The following is a 17205-nucleotide window of genomic DNA, read 5'->3' on the forward strand; positions in this document are numbered from 1 at the left end:
CCCCGGATTTCGGCGCGGGGCTGCGACGACTCGCCGACCTTCTTCGCCTTGCCCTTCTTCTTACCCCGCCCTACTCCCTGGCTTTGAATGAGAGTTTCAGAAACGTCGTTAATATCAAAACCCAAGTCCGCTAAGGAGAAGGTCTCCGAATACTGTGCATCCGTTGGGGTCGATGTGTGCGAAGAACCGGTGGAAAAATCAAAAGTCGGCCGATAGGCGTTGTCCCCCCCGTGCGTCGCCTGCGACTGTGGAATCATATGTTGCGCCGGTGGCATCATCTGCTGCGCCGGTGGCTGCATGCCGGGTGCCCACCCCGGCATCATCTGCATAGGGGGCTGCATGCCGGGTGCCCACCCCGGAATCATCTGCTGCCACGGGTACACGTTGTAGTACCCGCTCATTGGAGGCCAACCACCTCCCCCAGGAGCCGGGGAAGTATGGGACCCTGCCCCGGGAGTCGGGGGCGTCTGAGACCCTACACCGGGAGCCGGGGGAGTCTGAGACCATCCCCCGGGATTAACTGGAGTACCTTCGTAGTTGTTCTCCATTGCTCGTTATTGATCTTGTACAGAAAGTAAGGTAGAGAGAGAGTACTCGTTAAAACAAGTGGTGCGAATGAAAATGAGGTTCAACGCGCGTATATATTGTGTTTTGCGAAAAAAAAAAAAAAATATTTAAATCCGACGCCGGTTTGGCGCCGATCCGGGAGCCACAATGGCGCCCGTGAGGATCGGCGTGGGAACCGGCGTCAGCGCGGGAATCGGCATGGCGACGCCGATTTTGACGCCGATTTCGCCCACGCCGGTTCCAATGGTTCGGCGTCAAACCGGCGTGGGCGAAAAATCGGCGCTCCGGTGGTGACGCCGACCATTGGAGATGCTCTTAACTTAGTACTGCAGCTAGTGATCTAAAGTGGTGACTGATCTAGTTCATTTTTAATTTATTCAAAATTGAAAGTATGCGAATTTGACCAAAAATTATGATTTTTATGACATAAAATTATAAATACTCACGCGATGAAGAATAAGAATGGAATCTGAATTTACGGGCATTACAAAATCGAAGAAAGGCGCTCGATTGCTCTGGTGCCCTCTCGCAAGTTAAATTCAGACCGCCACTTGCAACACCTTCCATTCTTCGCGCACTCAAACTCCTCGGCGACAATCCGTTTCCCCCTATTTCCGCGGCCGATTCTGCTATTTTCCGCCGCCGAAGTACAACGGTACTGATTCCACCTGCTATCCACATATGCGATTAGTTAGAAATCTAGTTAATTATCCCTTTTACTATTTTTTGGGTTTTAGTTCAGTTGCCCTTTTCCGAATTATTATTTTTTGCTGGAAGATTTGAGCATTTGCATGTGCGGTTGGGTTCTTATAATTTTTAATTAAATTCTCGATAGATCGGGTCGGTTCTCTGTGTTCAATTTCAGTAGCTCTTATGGATTGAATTAGAAGAGCTTAAGGTGAAGTTTATGTGGTTTAATGTTTTTCTTCAGCTGATAATAGCTGAAAATTGGGTTACTAACGCAGTCACTGATGTTTTATGTTCAGTTTTTAAATGACTTTCATGTGCGGAGCTTGTTATTGAGGAGGTGTCTATATGAGGTGTTGAAGCCTGTTAACTTTGGTGGACGCTGAGGAGAAGCCTGATCAGGAGGCAAATCACGGATGTGGACAAATATATTCAAAATCGTAAGTTTGTAGGGTTTATAATTCACTGCAGTATCCAGTGAAGTCGAATCTTATTATTTTAGTTTATTTTGATTGCACAATACCAGTCTTAATGGTCCTAGGCATCTCTGAGCTATTTTATTGCACAGTAGTCCCGCCCTACTCAATTCTGTTGTTCGAATTTCACTTGTCATTATATTCTCAAATGTGGATATAATGATATTTTCTGATCATAGTGAGGTGTGGAATATATAACTCTGAGTTGTGTAAGCCAATCGGTCAAAAGTTTGATTCTTAATAGCTATCCTTTCGCTATATGCTGCACATATATTAATGACTGTAGACCTAGCTAGATAACAAATTCAGTTTGATACTCTCAATAATAGCATCTTAATTTATGTCGGTAAAAGTGTAGGGTCTTGTTTAATTTTATATTTAAAATAGTGATAAATTGATAACATAGTATGCCTTAAAATGAACATATATATAGTTGAAGACTACCATTTCTGAAAACAGTTTGCTTAAGGGATTGAGGAATCACCTTTCATCAAGCACCCAGTTAATCATGCTCCTTATGCTGATATAAGGATTTCCTTTCATTATTTATAGGTATGGCGGAATCATAAGAAACCTATTTGTTTTCCATTATATTTATTTTTTCACATGTGGAAAGTTAATATTCACTATAATTTGGTATCCCATTATGCAATTCAGTACTGCCATATGTATATAGTTTGAAAACATAACTGCTTTATTGTCCTCTACTCTTCTACATTTTGGATTGAATAAACCGTTAAATGTTTTGGCACACTTGGTGTCAGGACATGCTCAAGTCTGAACTTGCCTGAACTTGGCAATATTTCCATTATCTGGAAACTTTGCTTCTAATCTTAGACATGCCACATGAGAAAAAATTGCTTTCCTTTGAGAACGAATGAGTCTTCCCCTTGTTCATCAATACATGCATCTGCTGAACTATGTCCGAAGAATTTATCATCTTGTGTCCCTATTTTAATTTTCTTTTATGATTGCATATCTTTTCATTCTTTGAAATTATGCTTTATTGTAAATTTTTTAATCCAATTATTACTATATGTAAGTGTTTGTTTCCCTCCAACCTTTTCCCAGGGAGGTTTGCATCGGATATCATGGTTTCAGTTTCTTCCCAATGAATTTGATTTCAGCGCTCTACCTGATAAGAGGTGTGGTTTTGGTCTATCCTTTGCCTATAATGTTGAATTAATTCTAAGAGATATCGCCATCGGTGTAAATAAGTGAACTTGACTAATCAAAGTGCTCGTTTCATTGTTTGAGATTTTTACATACATCTAGTTAGTTTAAGGAAGATTTTTCAAATTCTTACATGTATTGTTTTTAGAGATTAATTTAATAGATTTGGGAAAGATTTTTCAAAATGTACTTGTATTCTTGGTGAGTTGGCCAAGCAGTAGATAGGTTAATGCATGAGGCCAAAGGTCTCAAGATCGAGTCCTTCGTGGCGCTGCCTTTGAATTTAAATTCATTAACCCATAAAAAAAAGAGACCTAGAGATGGGAGTAATGTGCTGTAGTATGTATTACTATTTTTCTTCAGGGTCCCCTTGCCTTATTGTAGTTTCTTATGTTGATAGTAAAGATACTTTGTTTCTATTAGAAAAGAAGTGCTTGTGTCTCATGATTTGGTTCTTAGTATGTAGTCTGCAATAGTGCTGGCAGAAATTAATCTGTACTTATTACACGAAACAGCATACCCTATGGCTCAGACTCATATATGGACATGATATCTCTTGTATAAGGAAACATTGATTTAGATATGAATTTCTAATTTTTTTTCATTTTTTTTTCTGGAATAATTGATTTAGGCACTCATAAGGTTCATCTTCTGTATAACCGTGTTAATCATGTGGTTTCTCCCATGACTTATCTGGGAAATCAATTGGTCACTACACATACGCACACAAACTCTTATGGTTTGGATTTAGATGTGTGCTGATCATTGCCCTTTTATTATTCTAAAGTGTGAAGGTGGACCCGAAAGATGCAGCGATGTCGGCAGTGCTCTCAGCACATCTGCAGCTGCAGAAGGAAGGGTTTCTCAGCGCATGGACTAACTCTTTCGTTGGACCCTGGGATCCTTCTCAGGGTCTGCATAATCCTGGTAAAGAATTATAAGTTGATTAGTAAGAAATAACACTGTGTTCCTCATTCCTGGTACTCATCTTATTGATCAGATGAGAAGATTAAGCTTTGGCTTTTTCTCCCTGGTCAACACTCCTCTATCAATGAGAAGGCACAACATGCTGTTGCCACATTGAGAGGTATGGTTCCTGTGTAGTAATTTTGTATGAAGTTAATTACCTCTTCAACTTACCCCTACTGCTATTACATGTATTCACTCCTTAGAGATAATGGTGGATATTTTTTGGTAAATTAAGATATATATATTTTATTTCAGTGCTCGCATCTGGATTTTGGGTGTCTCCTGGCGATTCTGAAGAAGTTGCTTCTGCCATATCACAGGCTTTAAGAAACTGTATAGAAAGGTTGTTCCATGTCTCTCTTTTGCTTGATTGACAAGCATAAACAGTAGTTAACAAGGCTTTTTTCCCTTTGACAGAGCACTTAGAGGCTTTTCATATGTACGATTTGGGGATGTGTTCTCCAAGTATCAGCCATTTACTCAGAATGAAGAACTATTCAGGTTCATTCATGTTATTAGTGCTCTTTCTTTTAATATTTGGTATTTCATTGAATGTTTGTAGGTGTGGGTTTCCCTAGCATAAGAATTTAACGTAGTAGATCTGGGTACTCTTCTATTTTATGTTTGCTGTTTAATGAAGCATTTAGATTTTATAAATCTTGGTTATAATACCCAGAACTGGCTTTTCCACATTTATATTCTTGGCTTAAATACAATTTTAGGTCTGTACCATTTATTGCTTTCATGTTAATGATTTTGTCCATCAGCAGGAAAAGATTAGTGATGTTGGGCCGAACCACTGAAAAGGACATTTGTACTTTAGCTCTGATTTTTCCAGCTCATTATTGTTTGGTTTTATAGCCTGTTGCCCCCACAAATACACACACACACACACAAAGGGCGATGTACTGTGCTGCTTTGGCTTGTTATGGTGCTATCCTCAATGACCGCTGGAAAACTTGAATAGGTTGCTGACGATTTATATCAAATATAGGGCAGTGAGCATGCTCCAAAAAATAAAGTCCCTATTTCAATATTAAACATAGATTGCGTGAGATTGGAGTTGTATTTGTGCTTAAGACTGCTAGGTTGACTTCACCTTTGGGGACATCTCATCCTGTTTCATTACCTAGTTTTTGGATTTCTAATATTGTTTCAATGAGTGGTACTGTAACCAGTATCAATCAACTATGGTGGATTAACTGAAACTGCCCCCTTTTGAATTTCTTATTTTCATTTTTGTACAATATTGTATGTGTCTTAGTGTTTTGTTCCTACTCAAGCCATGATGACAGTTCTGGCATAAAATCCACCTCCTGAACTTGTATTTGTGTTTTGTAGGAGGGGTCAACCTGTCGCTGAGTTCATCTTTGCTGCAACAGAAGAAACAATATTTGTTCATGTTATTATATCTGCTAAGTTAGTATCTTGCATCTTGGTATTTTAATTTATCTGTATTTGCCAATAGCTTTATCACTGGTAGTCTTTACATTGGGTCTGGACCTGATCCCTTAATATTCTTATGAGCATGAATTTTCTGGCACACTTTTAGGCATGTCAGAGCTCTTTCAACTGGCGACATTGAACCTTTCCTCAGCAGCTCTAGCCGGCGTACCAATGACCAAATTTCAGGTGTGTTTTTGGTCTAATAATCTGCTATCTTCATCGCATTTGACTTGCCCCAGTGAGATCTTCTCTCCTTGTCCTTTTTGTTGATGAATTGGCAAATTTGGAACAGAATGAAAAGCTGAGTTCTGAGATGTCTTGAAATATGTGTTAGACTTTGTCTACTGCTATATACTCTTGCTACTTTGATAATCTAACAATCTTTTGCTTAACATGGTTAAGGTGTTAAAGTTTTGATATAAAATTTGGTTATATTTTGTTCCATTCCCTATATATATATATATATATATATATATATGTATGTGTGTACATGCTGGACTATATATAGACCCTTGAAAGTATTTAAGATACCATGATAGATGAACTTGTGAAAACCATTTATTTTATTTTTTTTATTCACTGTCAAATATCTCAAGCTGTCATGAATTTCACAGCCTGTGACTGATCTACTTAGACCCTCATACTAGCACCCTTGTGTTTTTGCAGTTGTTGTTTCTCCTCATGGAATGCGTGGGAAGCTCACGGGATGTTGTCCTGGTGATCTTGTAAAGCAAGTGTTTCTGAGGTTGTTATAATTACTTCTCTATGTGTATTCTGTATTTTATTTATATTTACCTTTTCAGTTGCTTCCTCCTTTAACAATTGAACTTATGGTACTCTATTGTTTAATTTCTTTCTGGAAATTTGTTTTTATATGTCATAAATGTACAGCTCCGGAAAGTTTAGAGATCCAAATGGAACTTCAGGTCTTCCTTTCAAAGTTGCTCGAGGATCTGGACTGCCAACTCAACAAAGGGGACAAAATTGCTTTGTTGAAGTGACCCTTGGTTGTCAAGAAAAGCTGGCGCGGGATAGTGCGAACTTGCATAGTAACTTTTCTCAGCCTCATGGCACTGAGTCTCCAGCTTCTAGAATATGTAATCAGAGGTGGCCTTTAGACAAGCTTCCAATTTGTGAAAAAAAGTTTGTCTATCCAACAGAGGCTGTTCTTGTTCCAGTTATGCAGACATCTTTTGCAAGATCATCTTTGAAAAGGTATTACTATGATCAATGAAGTATGGAAATTTCTGATTAAATAGTGTTCTGTGGAGGGTTGGATCTTTTGGTAATTTATTGACTTAGATAACAATTGGGATCTCATTAGTACGTAGCTTATGATCCGGTTTGGGGTGGTTATTCTTCTCTCATCAATTATTCTTTGTAGGCCAATATTACATTTTTATTATCAAAATTAAATTATCTGATTGCATTGCAATATAATAATTTTTAATAGACGAAGAAGAGTACAAATGTAAATCGGTTATGAAGTTGAAATTGGAGCATCAAGAATAAGAGACAAGGTCCATATCTTTAATATTCTTTTTTACCTATTGTGTGATTGTTTATTCACCAAAAGGAAGATAGAAGCATCATTTATGGCATCATCATGATCATAGGCAATACATCAAAATATTTTCCTAAATATATCAGACTTGACGGGATAGCCTAAAAACTGAAGGTTTAAGGTTACAACCATATTATTATTGCTTGAAATCTAGGCCAATTGTCCCGGACACGCCACCCGTCAGGCCAAATGGGTCCACTCGAATTGACATCCCTAACCCTAGACAGTACATGCAAATGCATTTACTCACACAGTTTTTGTACTTTTCAGATTCTGGCTGCAAAATTGGGCTGGACCGTCTTTGTCAGCTTCATCACTTGTTATGCATTGGTTAGCCCTAAAGTTTCTAATCTATTTATCATCTGATTTCCATATCTTTTATTGTAGGCCATCCCTGAAGTTGTGCTTTTAATCAGTTTTGATTTTGGCAGTGATGACAAAGTTGATTCAATGGATGGATCTTCTCTTGAACCAAGTGGAACTCGTTCTTACCATGGTTATCGTAGTAGTAGTAACAGTAATAGTAGTAGCTATGGCAGCATGAGCAGTTCCTCAAGTGACAGTGATCGCAAGGTCCTGGGAGCTCGTGATCTTGAGGCAGATGCAGATTCTTTAATGTCCAGACAGTCTGGTTTATCTTCCCTGGGTCAGATGCCAAATGATGTCCTTCAATTGGTAACTTTTCCCTTATAATAATTGACTAGAAAACGCAAGGATCTTTATTTTCTTTTTTGAACTCTATTATCTTGTAGTTTCATGTTCTTTAGCTTTGTCATATCTTGTAATTTTTGCCTTTTCCAGATATCTTATCCCTTTGTACCCTATCTTTTTACTGATCAAAATTTGCTTGTTTCCTATCGGACCTGAGTTTGTTTAGTTATTTATATGTGAAATTTTAGTATATATCTTTTCACTTCCTGATTTAGTAATTTTCCTTTGATGTGACTTCTTTAACTTTATAGATTGAAAAGCTTTGCATTTGAAGCATCTCATTTTTTCATTTTCATTTCCTGCTCAGGGTTCTAAAAGGCCACGAAGTGGGACTTCCGAGTCATTTGGTCAAGCAGGCATGGTTTTGAATCCTTCCATGACAGATTATGGTACCATGGAAGCCAATATGTCTATTAATGGGGCTACAAATGAAACTGTTGGATCTCAGTGGGGATGGGACGATGATGATAGAGGCATGGGGATGGATATTCAAGCACTACTATCAGAGTTTGGCGATTTTGGTGACTTTTTTGAGAATGATGCTTTGCCACTCGGGGAGGTAATTCTATATCTTTTATTATATGCTCCAATGTTATCAATCTCGTATGGCAGCTTATGGCGGTTTGCCTAAAAACCGCCACAGGGATATGGCGTATTAGTATGGCGGACATGGCAGTCAAAAATTAAATAAATAAAATAATACTTATATATTTATATATAATTCAAAAATTCAAAAAATATTAAAAATATATCATCTAAAACACTTTAAACAATTAATAAAGCATAATATACCACTCTAACAACCATGTTTCTTGCATAATGCCCTATTCCTAAATGCAGTACACACGCAATGTTGTCAAATGTCGGATATGGCGGTGCTATGGCAGCGACATGGTGCTATGGCGTTTCCACCACCAAACGCCATGCCATAGCGCCATGGCGCCGCCATATCCGCTATTTGATAACATTGATATGCTCTATTGGATAAAGTAATACCAGACGACCTATTTGGCTGGCTGGGAAATGCTGATTTCTAGAGCTAGGAAGCGAACCGGGCCTTGCATTTCATTTATTATCTTGAGTGATTGAGGTCTTTATTGGTGTCCAGTTCTGGGTTGATTATAGATTGTTTGTGTGTATTTAGTCATTTAGTGTCATTCATTATCATCTTAATTCTGAAGTTCAGCAAAAAGCAATCAATTTTTTTATTTGGCTGTGTGGTAGAAAAACATTAGGTGATCTTTACATTGTGCGTTCTTTTTTGAGGTACGATGTGAACTTGAATTATCCTTTACAAACTTTCTTGACAGTTACGTCGCTTTTTCAGCAAGTAAGCTTAACCTTTTCAATAACAAAAGTTGTGTTTCCTTTTTTATACAATGAAGCCTCCAGGGACTGCTGAGTCTCAAGTTCTCATGTTTCCTGCGCCTGATGGTGGTGAGTTGTGTAGCAGCCCCAGCACCTCAGTGATTGATGTGCCAGATCGAATGCTTGTATCGACAGGTTTTCCAACCTTTGATAACTTCAACCAACTAAATGCTCCTGATTCTGTGGAAGATTCAGTCATCAAAAACCAAGAAACCACAAAGAGTTCTGCTCCCAGGCAAGTTACTTGTATGCTGCCATCTTCCAATATTGAGTTTGATCACGTCGTAAAGGCTGAAGCACTGATGTCATTTGCCCCAGAATATGGGGGTGTGGAAGCCCCTAACAGTGAGATCTCCTCTGTGATTTTTCGAAGCCCCTACATTCCTAGATCTTGCAAAGTGGATTCTGCATCAAGCTCAAGCCATTATGTGTACTCTGCAACACCTCCTTCCCCTTGCTGTAATGGATCTCATGAGAAGTCCATCTTGCCAAGTGAGAAAGCTTGTACAGAAAAGAAAGAATTGTGTTCTGCGTTTAAATCAAAAAAATATTACACACATGTTGAAAGAGGAAAGCAGCAAACTGGTGCAAGTCATAATAGTCTTAGCAAAAGTGAAGTTGGAGGTTCATCAGCACAGTTTTTTGCTTTGAGCCAAGCAGATGTCAAACCTATCTCAGCTAAAGCAAGTGACAGCTCACAAAAAGGAGATAATTGTCTCCCATCCGCTAGGACTGTCCTTGCAACAGAGATTGAATGCCTAGTGTGCCAGGTTTCCATGTGTAGGTTGCGACATACACTGCTTTCTTCCAGCAACATTTCACCTTCTAGTCTGAGTGGATTATCTTGTAGCAGCACTCAAAATCTAGGTCATAATGATTCAAGCACCATGGTGGACAATATGTCATGCAAATCTGAGTTGAAAAAGAAAGAAACAATTCCTGTTAGGATAGCTGGTGATGTAGATGGGGGAATGCTAGATGGGTCTTTGACTGCACCAGTTGGGGTCTGGCGTTCTGTTGGAATTCCCAAAGTTGCTAAGACAGGTTCATCAAATATGGAGGTCTGCCCATCCATTCCACATAATTCATTCATGGAAGAAAGTATGCTTTCATACGGACTACGGCAGCCACTACAGGAACTTCTTGATGGTATCGCATTCCTTGTTCAGCAAGCTACTTCATTTGTTGATGTGGCTCTGGATGCTGATTGTGGTGATGGTCCATATGGGTGGCTCGCACTTCAAGAGCAGAGGAGGCGTGGATTTTCATGTGGACCCTCTATGGTACATGCTGGCTGTGGGGGTCTTTTGGCTTCTTCCCATTCCCTGGACATTGCTGGAATGGAGCTTGTTGATCCACTCTCAGTTGATGTGAGATATGGTTATTTGTTTCAATTCATGCTGATTTTTTATTATTGAGAATTTCTATTTATCCAGACAAGAAAGGCCACCATTCTCTTTCCTGCTGGCCCTTTTACCTTTACTATATTTCATTCTTTAGTTTTCCTGAACAGTTGGCTCTTTTGAAATGTGTACTTCCTACTCTGTGTGATGCACATGCATGAGTGGGTTCACTCCTTTCTTGTTTAATTAGATGGGGAACAAAGAATATTGTGGTTCTTATGAGTTAACCTTTATTTCCTAGAGCTCTAATTTTCATTGCTGAGCAAGTACATTTACTGTATTGTGGGTAGGTCGTTGCTGATGAAAGTAACTTACCTCGGCTCTGGTTTTCCTTTGAGCACCTTTAATAAATGGATGCAGCAGAACTACGTGTATTGTACCCTTAATGATCACAAAAACCTTAAGATTTCAATGAATTTTCTATTCAATAGTATGTTGCTACTCTGCACATCTGGTCATTATTGGGCTTGTTCTGACTGTTGAAAGATGGGCTTTATGTATGTAGTAGATAGCTTTTGTATAGTATTGTAATTTTATTTGGTGTAATGTCAGTGAACTCATCATCATGAAAGTACAAATTCTTTTTTATCATTTATATGCTTTTCATTAGTATGTCACGGGAGCTTCTCAGACAATACACGACTCTTATGAAAATCTATTGTCATGTTCAGGTCCAGGCTTCTTTAACAATTGGTTTACTTCAGTCTGACATAAAAGAAGCGTTGAAATCTGCATTTAGCAATGCAGATGGCCCTCTTTCTGTTATGGATTGGTGTAGGGGCCGTAACCCATCCAATGAATCGGCGATGACTTATGATGGACACTCTGCGGAGTATATTGCTAGTGCAAGTGAATGCCGAGATTCTTCTAGTACAGTAACTTTATCCGTAGGAGATCCCATGAGCCCATCTCTGACCTCTGCTGGTGGAGCATCTGGGCTCAAAGGTATTATGCTTATAGTTCAATGATTCTTTCACCTTATTTTACCTTTTGAATAGTAATTCAGTTGCCATTACAGGTGATGGAACCAGGGGGGATGATGGAGGTACTTCTCTGATGGAGTCAGATCAGCAACACTGCTCATGGATACGGCCTACACTATCTGTTGTTCCATTTCCATCAATACTTGTTGGGTATGCATGATATCCTTGTATATTTGGTATATGTTTAAGCCAGTAGCTTAACTTTTTAATCCACGTGCCACCAGAGTTTGGGCTTTAGGATGTATATTGTACCTTCTTTTTTTGTTACTTAGAATATGTGATGATTTCATTATATGCATAGGTACCAAGATGATTGGCTCAAAACCTCAGCCGGTTCCTTGCAACTGTGGGAAAAGGCTCCTCTGGAACCTTATGCAACTGTGAAACATGTAAGACTGGTTAATCTGTTTGTTTTTAAACTTTGATGGTCCTGTGCTCTTTCTTCTTTTTCTTTCATTCTCTGGTGTTAACAAGGCCTGGAAACTGCCCTTTTGACTTTTGATTTTCAGTTTGATACTATAACTGATTTACATATTTCCTTGTCTCTCTTGTAGATGAGCTACTACGTGGTATGTCCAAATATTGATCCACTTACAACAGCTGCTACTGATTTTTTTCTTCAGCTTGGAACTGGTTAGTATCATTTGTATTTCGTTCTGTTATTCAGCCAAAAGATTCTTCTTGCGCTTACGAAGAGTTTTAGATATATAATCTTGAGAGGTATCTAATATGATACTCTGATATGTTGCCAACAATTTATAATTATCATAGTATGATATCTGTCTATCATAAACCAAACAAAGAAAACAATGGCAGATTTTGCAATCTTGAGCTAAAATTTTTATATGCTTCTCGATATTACTTGTTTAACATGTCTGACGAACTTAGCCACTTTATTATTTCAGTTGGTTATGAATGTAAGCTGTTTTATTACGTTTTATTTGAACCTAGCTGCTTTCTGTAACTGTAGGTTGTTTATTTGAGCTTTTATTTTTGCTGGCTCTAGTTCTTTAATGCACATACATTAGCTGTAATTTGGTTTCACTATAAGTTTTGTTCCTTCACGTGAGCTAACTCCTATATGTTTTTCTCGCTAGCTTAAAAAGTCCTATCCTACTTGTGTGTTTTCTGGGTCGGATATCTAAAATTCCCAATCTCTCTCTCTCTCTCTCTCACTCACAATTTCAGTTTATGAAACCTGCAAGCTGGGAACACATTCACCCCAAAGTCTGGGAAATGAGTTGGATATAGATTCCAAGAAAATATCACCTGGTTTTGCTCTTCTTGATTGCCCTCAATCAATGAAGATAGATACCAACAATGCATCTATGTTGGGATCAATCAGTGATTATTTCCTTTTCCTATCAAATGGCTGGGACCTGACTAGTTATTTAAAGACTCTTTCTAAGGTTCTTAAGACCTTGAAATTCGGTTCGTCTGTGCCAGGGAATTCCAAGGAAGGAAATGGTGGACCATGCACTGTAAGTTCTGAACTCTGCAATTTTTTATGCTACTTACACCATCTTTCTACAACTCCTTTACATTCGCAATCCGACCCTGTATTTCATCTTAGTACCAATGTGTTCTGTTTGCTACTGCAAATTAAGGCATATAGTGGTTCAATACATCTTTAATATCCAGATGAATATGTTTATTTGCATGAGATCTCCTTTTTGTTACTGTAGTGTGCAAACTAGACTTCAGGGTCACAAAATCTTCATTACCCTGTTGACCAATTGGCAAGTGGTGACCTCTTTTAGGAAAGAAAGATGCATAACTTTTTGGGGCTGTCACCACTCGTTATTTCAGTCTTGTTAGATTTACCATTTGATTTTCTTTTCTGTATATGCTGCATGATATTCTTAAGGATTGCAAAAGATTGTCTCTTTTAACAATTTTACTTAAATGCAGAATTGAGATGTTCCATAATATGAATATTCTCTTCATTTTGGAAGTATATTGTTATTTTGATTATTAGTGTTCTCCTTTGCCCTTCTTCGTCACATTATAAATTCATGGAGTGGATATGCATTTCAATAATGGTTTGGAGTTTCATTCACGTTCATTGAATCAGGTTGTTTATGTGGTCTGCCCCTTCCCAGAGCCTCTTGCAGTCCTACAGACTGTGGTTGAAGCTTCGATTGCTATCGGATCAGTGATTCGATCTTCTGATAAAGAAAGGAGATCCATGATGCACAATCAAGTTGCAAAAGCTTTGAGTTACCCTGCTTCTGTAGATGAATCATTTTCAAATGTTTTGACTCTTACAGGATTTAGCATCCCAAAGCTTGTATTGCAGATTGTGACTGTAGATGCCATATTTAGGGTTACTAGCCCCAAGCTAAATGAGCTGATCATTCTAAAGGAAATTGCTTTCACTGTTTACAATAAGGCTCGGCGAATTTCACGGGGAGCATCTGGTGAGACAATGTCATCATTATCTGTGCCAGGGGGTTCTCATTCAGTCTTGATGCAAATGTCTCCGTCAGTTCCTGGTATGTGGAAGGATTGTGTTGGTTCTCGAATTGGAGGACCTCCTCTTCAGAGAGAGAGTGAACTTGATACAAGCTTGAGACAGGGTGCTTGGGACAACTCTTGGCAGACAGCAAGGAGTGGGGGGCTTGGAGCAGATCCCAGCAGAACTGGAGATATCTTTCCTCTGGATGATATTCGTTGTTTGTTTGAACCACTTTTTATTCTTGCAGAACCTGGATCCATTGAGCGTGGGCTTTCACCCTTTTTTGGTAATTCGGCAGATTCATCAAAGCTGTCAGATGATTGCACAAGTACTAGCTTTGTGCAAAATTCTACTTCTTCAGTAACTGGGGATAATGGTCCTGTTTCTCAGCATGATTCCTTGGATTCAGATGGTTTGACATCTGGCCACCAAAAATCAATCCCAAGTCTGCATTGTTGTTATGGGTGGACTGAGGATTGGCGCTGGATGGTGTGCATATGGACAGATTCAAGGGGAGAATTGCTTGACAGTTGTGTTTACCCCTTTGGAGGAATCAGTAGTCGGCAAGACACAAAGGGTCTGCAGTCCCTTTTTGTCCAAATACTACAACAAGGATGCCAGATTCTTCAAGCTTGTTCTCCTGATGCTGGTGTAGCTAAGCCTAGAGATCTCGTGATTACACGAATTGGATGCTTTTTTGAGCTCGAGTGCCAGGGTACTGAATTAACTTTACATTTGCGAAACCAACTTATTAGCAGTTTTCCTGTACTGGGCTCTTCTATTATTATGTTTATTTCTGCATCAGAATTGTTGGATAACGTTTAGAGTAAGACATTATGTTTCTGGTTTTCGTAGTATCCTAGTTGGTTAAGATTTTGAAAGAAATTTTGAACGATTGTTTGAGTGGTTTTCAGTTTTCACCTCAAAAAGTGCCATCTTTTTGCAGAGTGGCAGAAAGCTTTATATTCAGCTGGGGGTTCTGAGGTGAAAAAGTGGTCTCTGCAGCTCCGTCGTTCCCTTCCTGATGGAATGCCAGCTGGCAGCAATGGAAATTCTTTACAACAGCAGGAGATGAGTTTAATGCAAGAGAGGGCACTGCCTTCTTCACCAAGTACATTGTACAGTCCTCATTCTAAATCTTCCTCATTCATGAAAGGTGGCATTGCACAACCTTCCTCGAGGAAGCAGCTAATGGGTGGGCATGCAGTGTTAGACAATTCAAAAGGCTTACTGCAATGGGTACAGAGCATCAGTTTTGTCTCAGTCTCGATTGATCATTCATTACAACTGGTGTTACAAGCAGATTCATCTCCTGGTACTTATCAGTTCACTTTGACTCTTTGCTTTAGATTTGTATCTCACTGAGATTCATCAATGTTTTAAGTGCCCATTTAATGTCAGTGTTTCTACTTTCTAGCATGCTAAGTCCTGGAATGTGATGTGTCTTAAAATCTCTATGGACTTTGATGGTTGTCAGGTCAGGACTTGAATTTCTAGGCTTGTGCTTGTGTCTGACTCCAAAAAGTTTGGTGATTGAAATATGGGTTTTTCTCGTTCTTACATTTGTGGCGTGTCAATGATCTTTTATCTATGTTAATCCTATTTCAACCTACTAGCTATATATTGTTGAAAGTTTCTTCAGCCAAGCTGTATTTTTTTCTAATAATCCCGTTGTTGCAGGGTCAAGTCAAGGTAGTGCCACGTCAGGTCTGTCAGGCTATCTTGAAGGATACACACCTGTGAAGTCCCTTGGGTCTACATCAGCTTCCTACCTTTTAGTCCCTTCACCGAGCATGCGCTTTCTGCCTCCTTCGGTTCTTCAGCTCCCTACATGTCTCACTGCAGATTCCCCGCCTCTCGCCCATCTTCTACATAGCAAAGGATCTGCAATTCCCCTGTCCACGGGTTTTGTCGTTTCAAAAGCAGTACCTTCAATGAGGAGAGATGCCAGGAGTTTATCAAAAGAAGAATGGCCTTCAGTTCTCTCTGTTAGTTTAATTGACTATTGTGGAATTAACGTTGTCAGCCAAGAGAAGTCAGGGAAGGGTGCCAATAAGCCTGTGGGGCGAGGTGTGAGCTCTGAATCCAAAGATATCGAGGTGGAAACGCACATCATACTAGATACAATAGCAGCAGAACTCCATGCTTTGTCCTGGATGACTGCTAGCCCAGCATACTTGGAGAGAAGATCCGCTTTGCCTTTCCATTGTGACATGGTTCTGAGACTCAGAAGGCTTCTCCATTTTGCAGATAAGGAACGCTCCCGGCTTCCAGAGAAGGCACCGACATGACATAGAGGTATGTATTGTTCGCTCGACCTTTCATACTGTACAATGTACATAATTCAATCTCAGCTTGTGTGTAATGAGGCGATGTGCAGCCATCACTTGTAGACTTGTAGTTACAAGGATCGATAAGCATCTAGATAGGATCGCCCCTTTTGTCGTTCCATCAGCATAGTCTTGACTTGTAGAGATCGAAACTAATGTTAGTGGAATCACATAGTGAGATGCGTAAATAGTTTATAGAGATGCAGATGAAACATTTTCGGCATTCAATTATGTACTATATTTCCATGGTGGAGCATAATGAATGTAAGTTGGTAACACCTACCACCATTGATTGACTGTGGAAACGAATGATGGAACTTGTGCTTTTGGTTCATGGTGTAACATCTAGAACATTGATTTTCAGTTATTGTTGTTGATTTATTTTGTGTCATCAATATTATTATTTCAATTGTTTGAGTTGATGATAATTCTAAATTTATGCAGAAATATATATTATTAGTGTATACATTCTGTGTCGCGAGTCCTGACAAGGTTTCTTTCCCTGGTTTTGTTTGTTTCCTTGGATAATTATGTGGTTATTCGAGTTTAAGGCTAGTTGGCTAAAAACTTAATCATTGAAAAATCACTAATTAGTTCTTAAAGATATATTCTTACATGGAGAAATGCTAAAACCATTTACATTCAGAAGCATTTCATTTTCTTATTTTGGGGCAGAAGTTCTTCATGTTATTGAGAAATAACAATCCCCATGTGTTTTTGTCTATCCTAAAGTAAAATACACTTTGGTTTTGCCATCAATCCCCATGTGTTTTGGTCTTATCAATCCATACTAGTACAAAAATTGGAGTGAGGGAATAATTCCAAATCCTCCTCATTCCACATGTTATTTTTCGCTGGATATTAATGTTCATCTATTTTAGTGGGTTGAATGTGCTACAAATTTCAAGCTTCATTTAATTATTTTTGTTATGCTTCAAAATAGACTGTAGAAATATTTAATGATGGTGTTTATATTAAATGTTAGAAAATCAGCTTATAAATTAAAATATTATTAATGTTTGATAATGTAAACTTATGTAATTAAGTGAATAGTTAGTCATTTTTGTAAA

The 17205-nt window shown here is 38.8% G+C and overlaps 1 protein-coding gene across 3 annotated transcripts; it reads left to right on the forward strand.

Moving 5' to 3' along the window:
- The first annotated feature begins 1028 nt into the window (after window positions 1-1028).
- Window positions 1029-16530, forward strand: LOC121746508 (mediator of RNA polymerase II transcription subunit 13-like). Of its 3 annotated transcripts, XM_042140377.1 has the most exons (24): window positions 1029-1222; window positions 1403-1465; window positions 1554-1694; window positions 2802-2875; window positions 3691-3830; window positions 3904-3990; window positions 4128-4215; window positions 4290-4373; window positions 5214-5291; window positions 5425-5504; window positions 5985-6063; window positions 6210-6533; window positions 7153-7212; window positions 7299-7557; window positions 7901-8152; window positions 8979-10331; window positions 11036-11309; window positions 11383-11497; window positions 11649-11736; window positions 11902-11980; window positions 12536-12828; window positions 13422-14520; window positions 14752-15120; window positions 15486-16530. In XM_042140377.1, the coding sequence occupies exons 3-24, from the start codon at window positions 1671-1673 to the stop codon at window positions 16094-16096; spliced, it is 5910 nt and encodes a 1969-aa protein (XP_041996311.1). In that variant the 5' UTR covers window positions 1029-1222; window positions 1403-1465; window positions 1554-1670; the 3' UTR covers window positions 16097-16530. The 3 variants fall into 3 exon arrangements, with proteins under 3 accessions (XP_041996311.1, XP_041996310.1, XP_041996312.1); XM_042140376.1 differs by lacking the exon at window positions 1403-1465; XM_042140378.1 differs by lacking the exon at window positions 1403-1465 and having other exon boundaries at window positions 7314-7557.
- The last annotated feature ends 675 nt before the right edge of the window (window positions 16531-17205 follow it).

The sequence above is a fragment of the Salvia splendens genome, chromosome 9, assembly GCF_004379255.2.
Source record: "Salvia splendens isolate huo1 chromosome 9, SspV2, whole genome shotgun sequence".
Taxonomy (NCBI): domain Eukaryota; kingdom Viridiplantae; phylum Streptophyta; class Magnoliopsida; order Lamiales; family Lamiaceae; genus Salvia; species Salvia splendens.

What these genes read in the sequence shown, in the direction of transcription:
- LOC121746508 (XM_042140377.1), top strand. Translation starts at nt 1,671, where the DNA reads ATGTGGACAAATATATTCAAAATC. An exon ending in TTTCCATCAATACTTGTTGG is followed by an intron (nt 11,498 to 11,648) that starts GTATGCATGATA and finishes TTATATGCATAG; the next exon opens with GTACCAAGATGATTGGCTCA. An exon ending in TTTTCTTCAGCTTGGAACTG is followed by an intron (nt 11,981 to 12,535) that starts GTTAGTATCATT and finishes TCACAATTTCAG; the next exon opens with TTTATGAAACCTGCAAGCTG.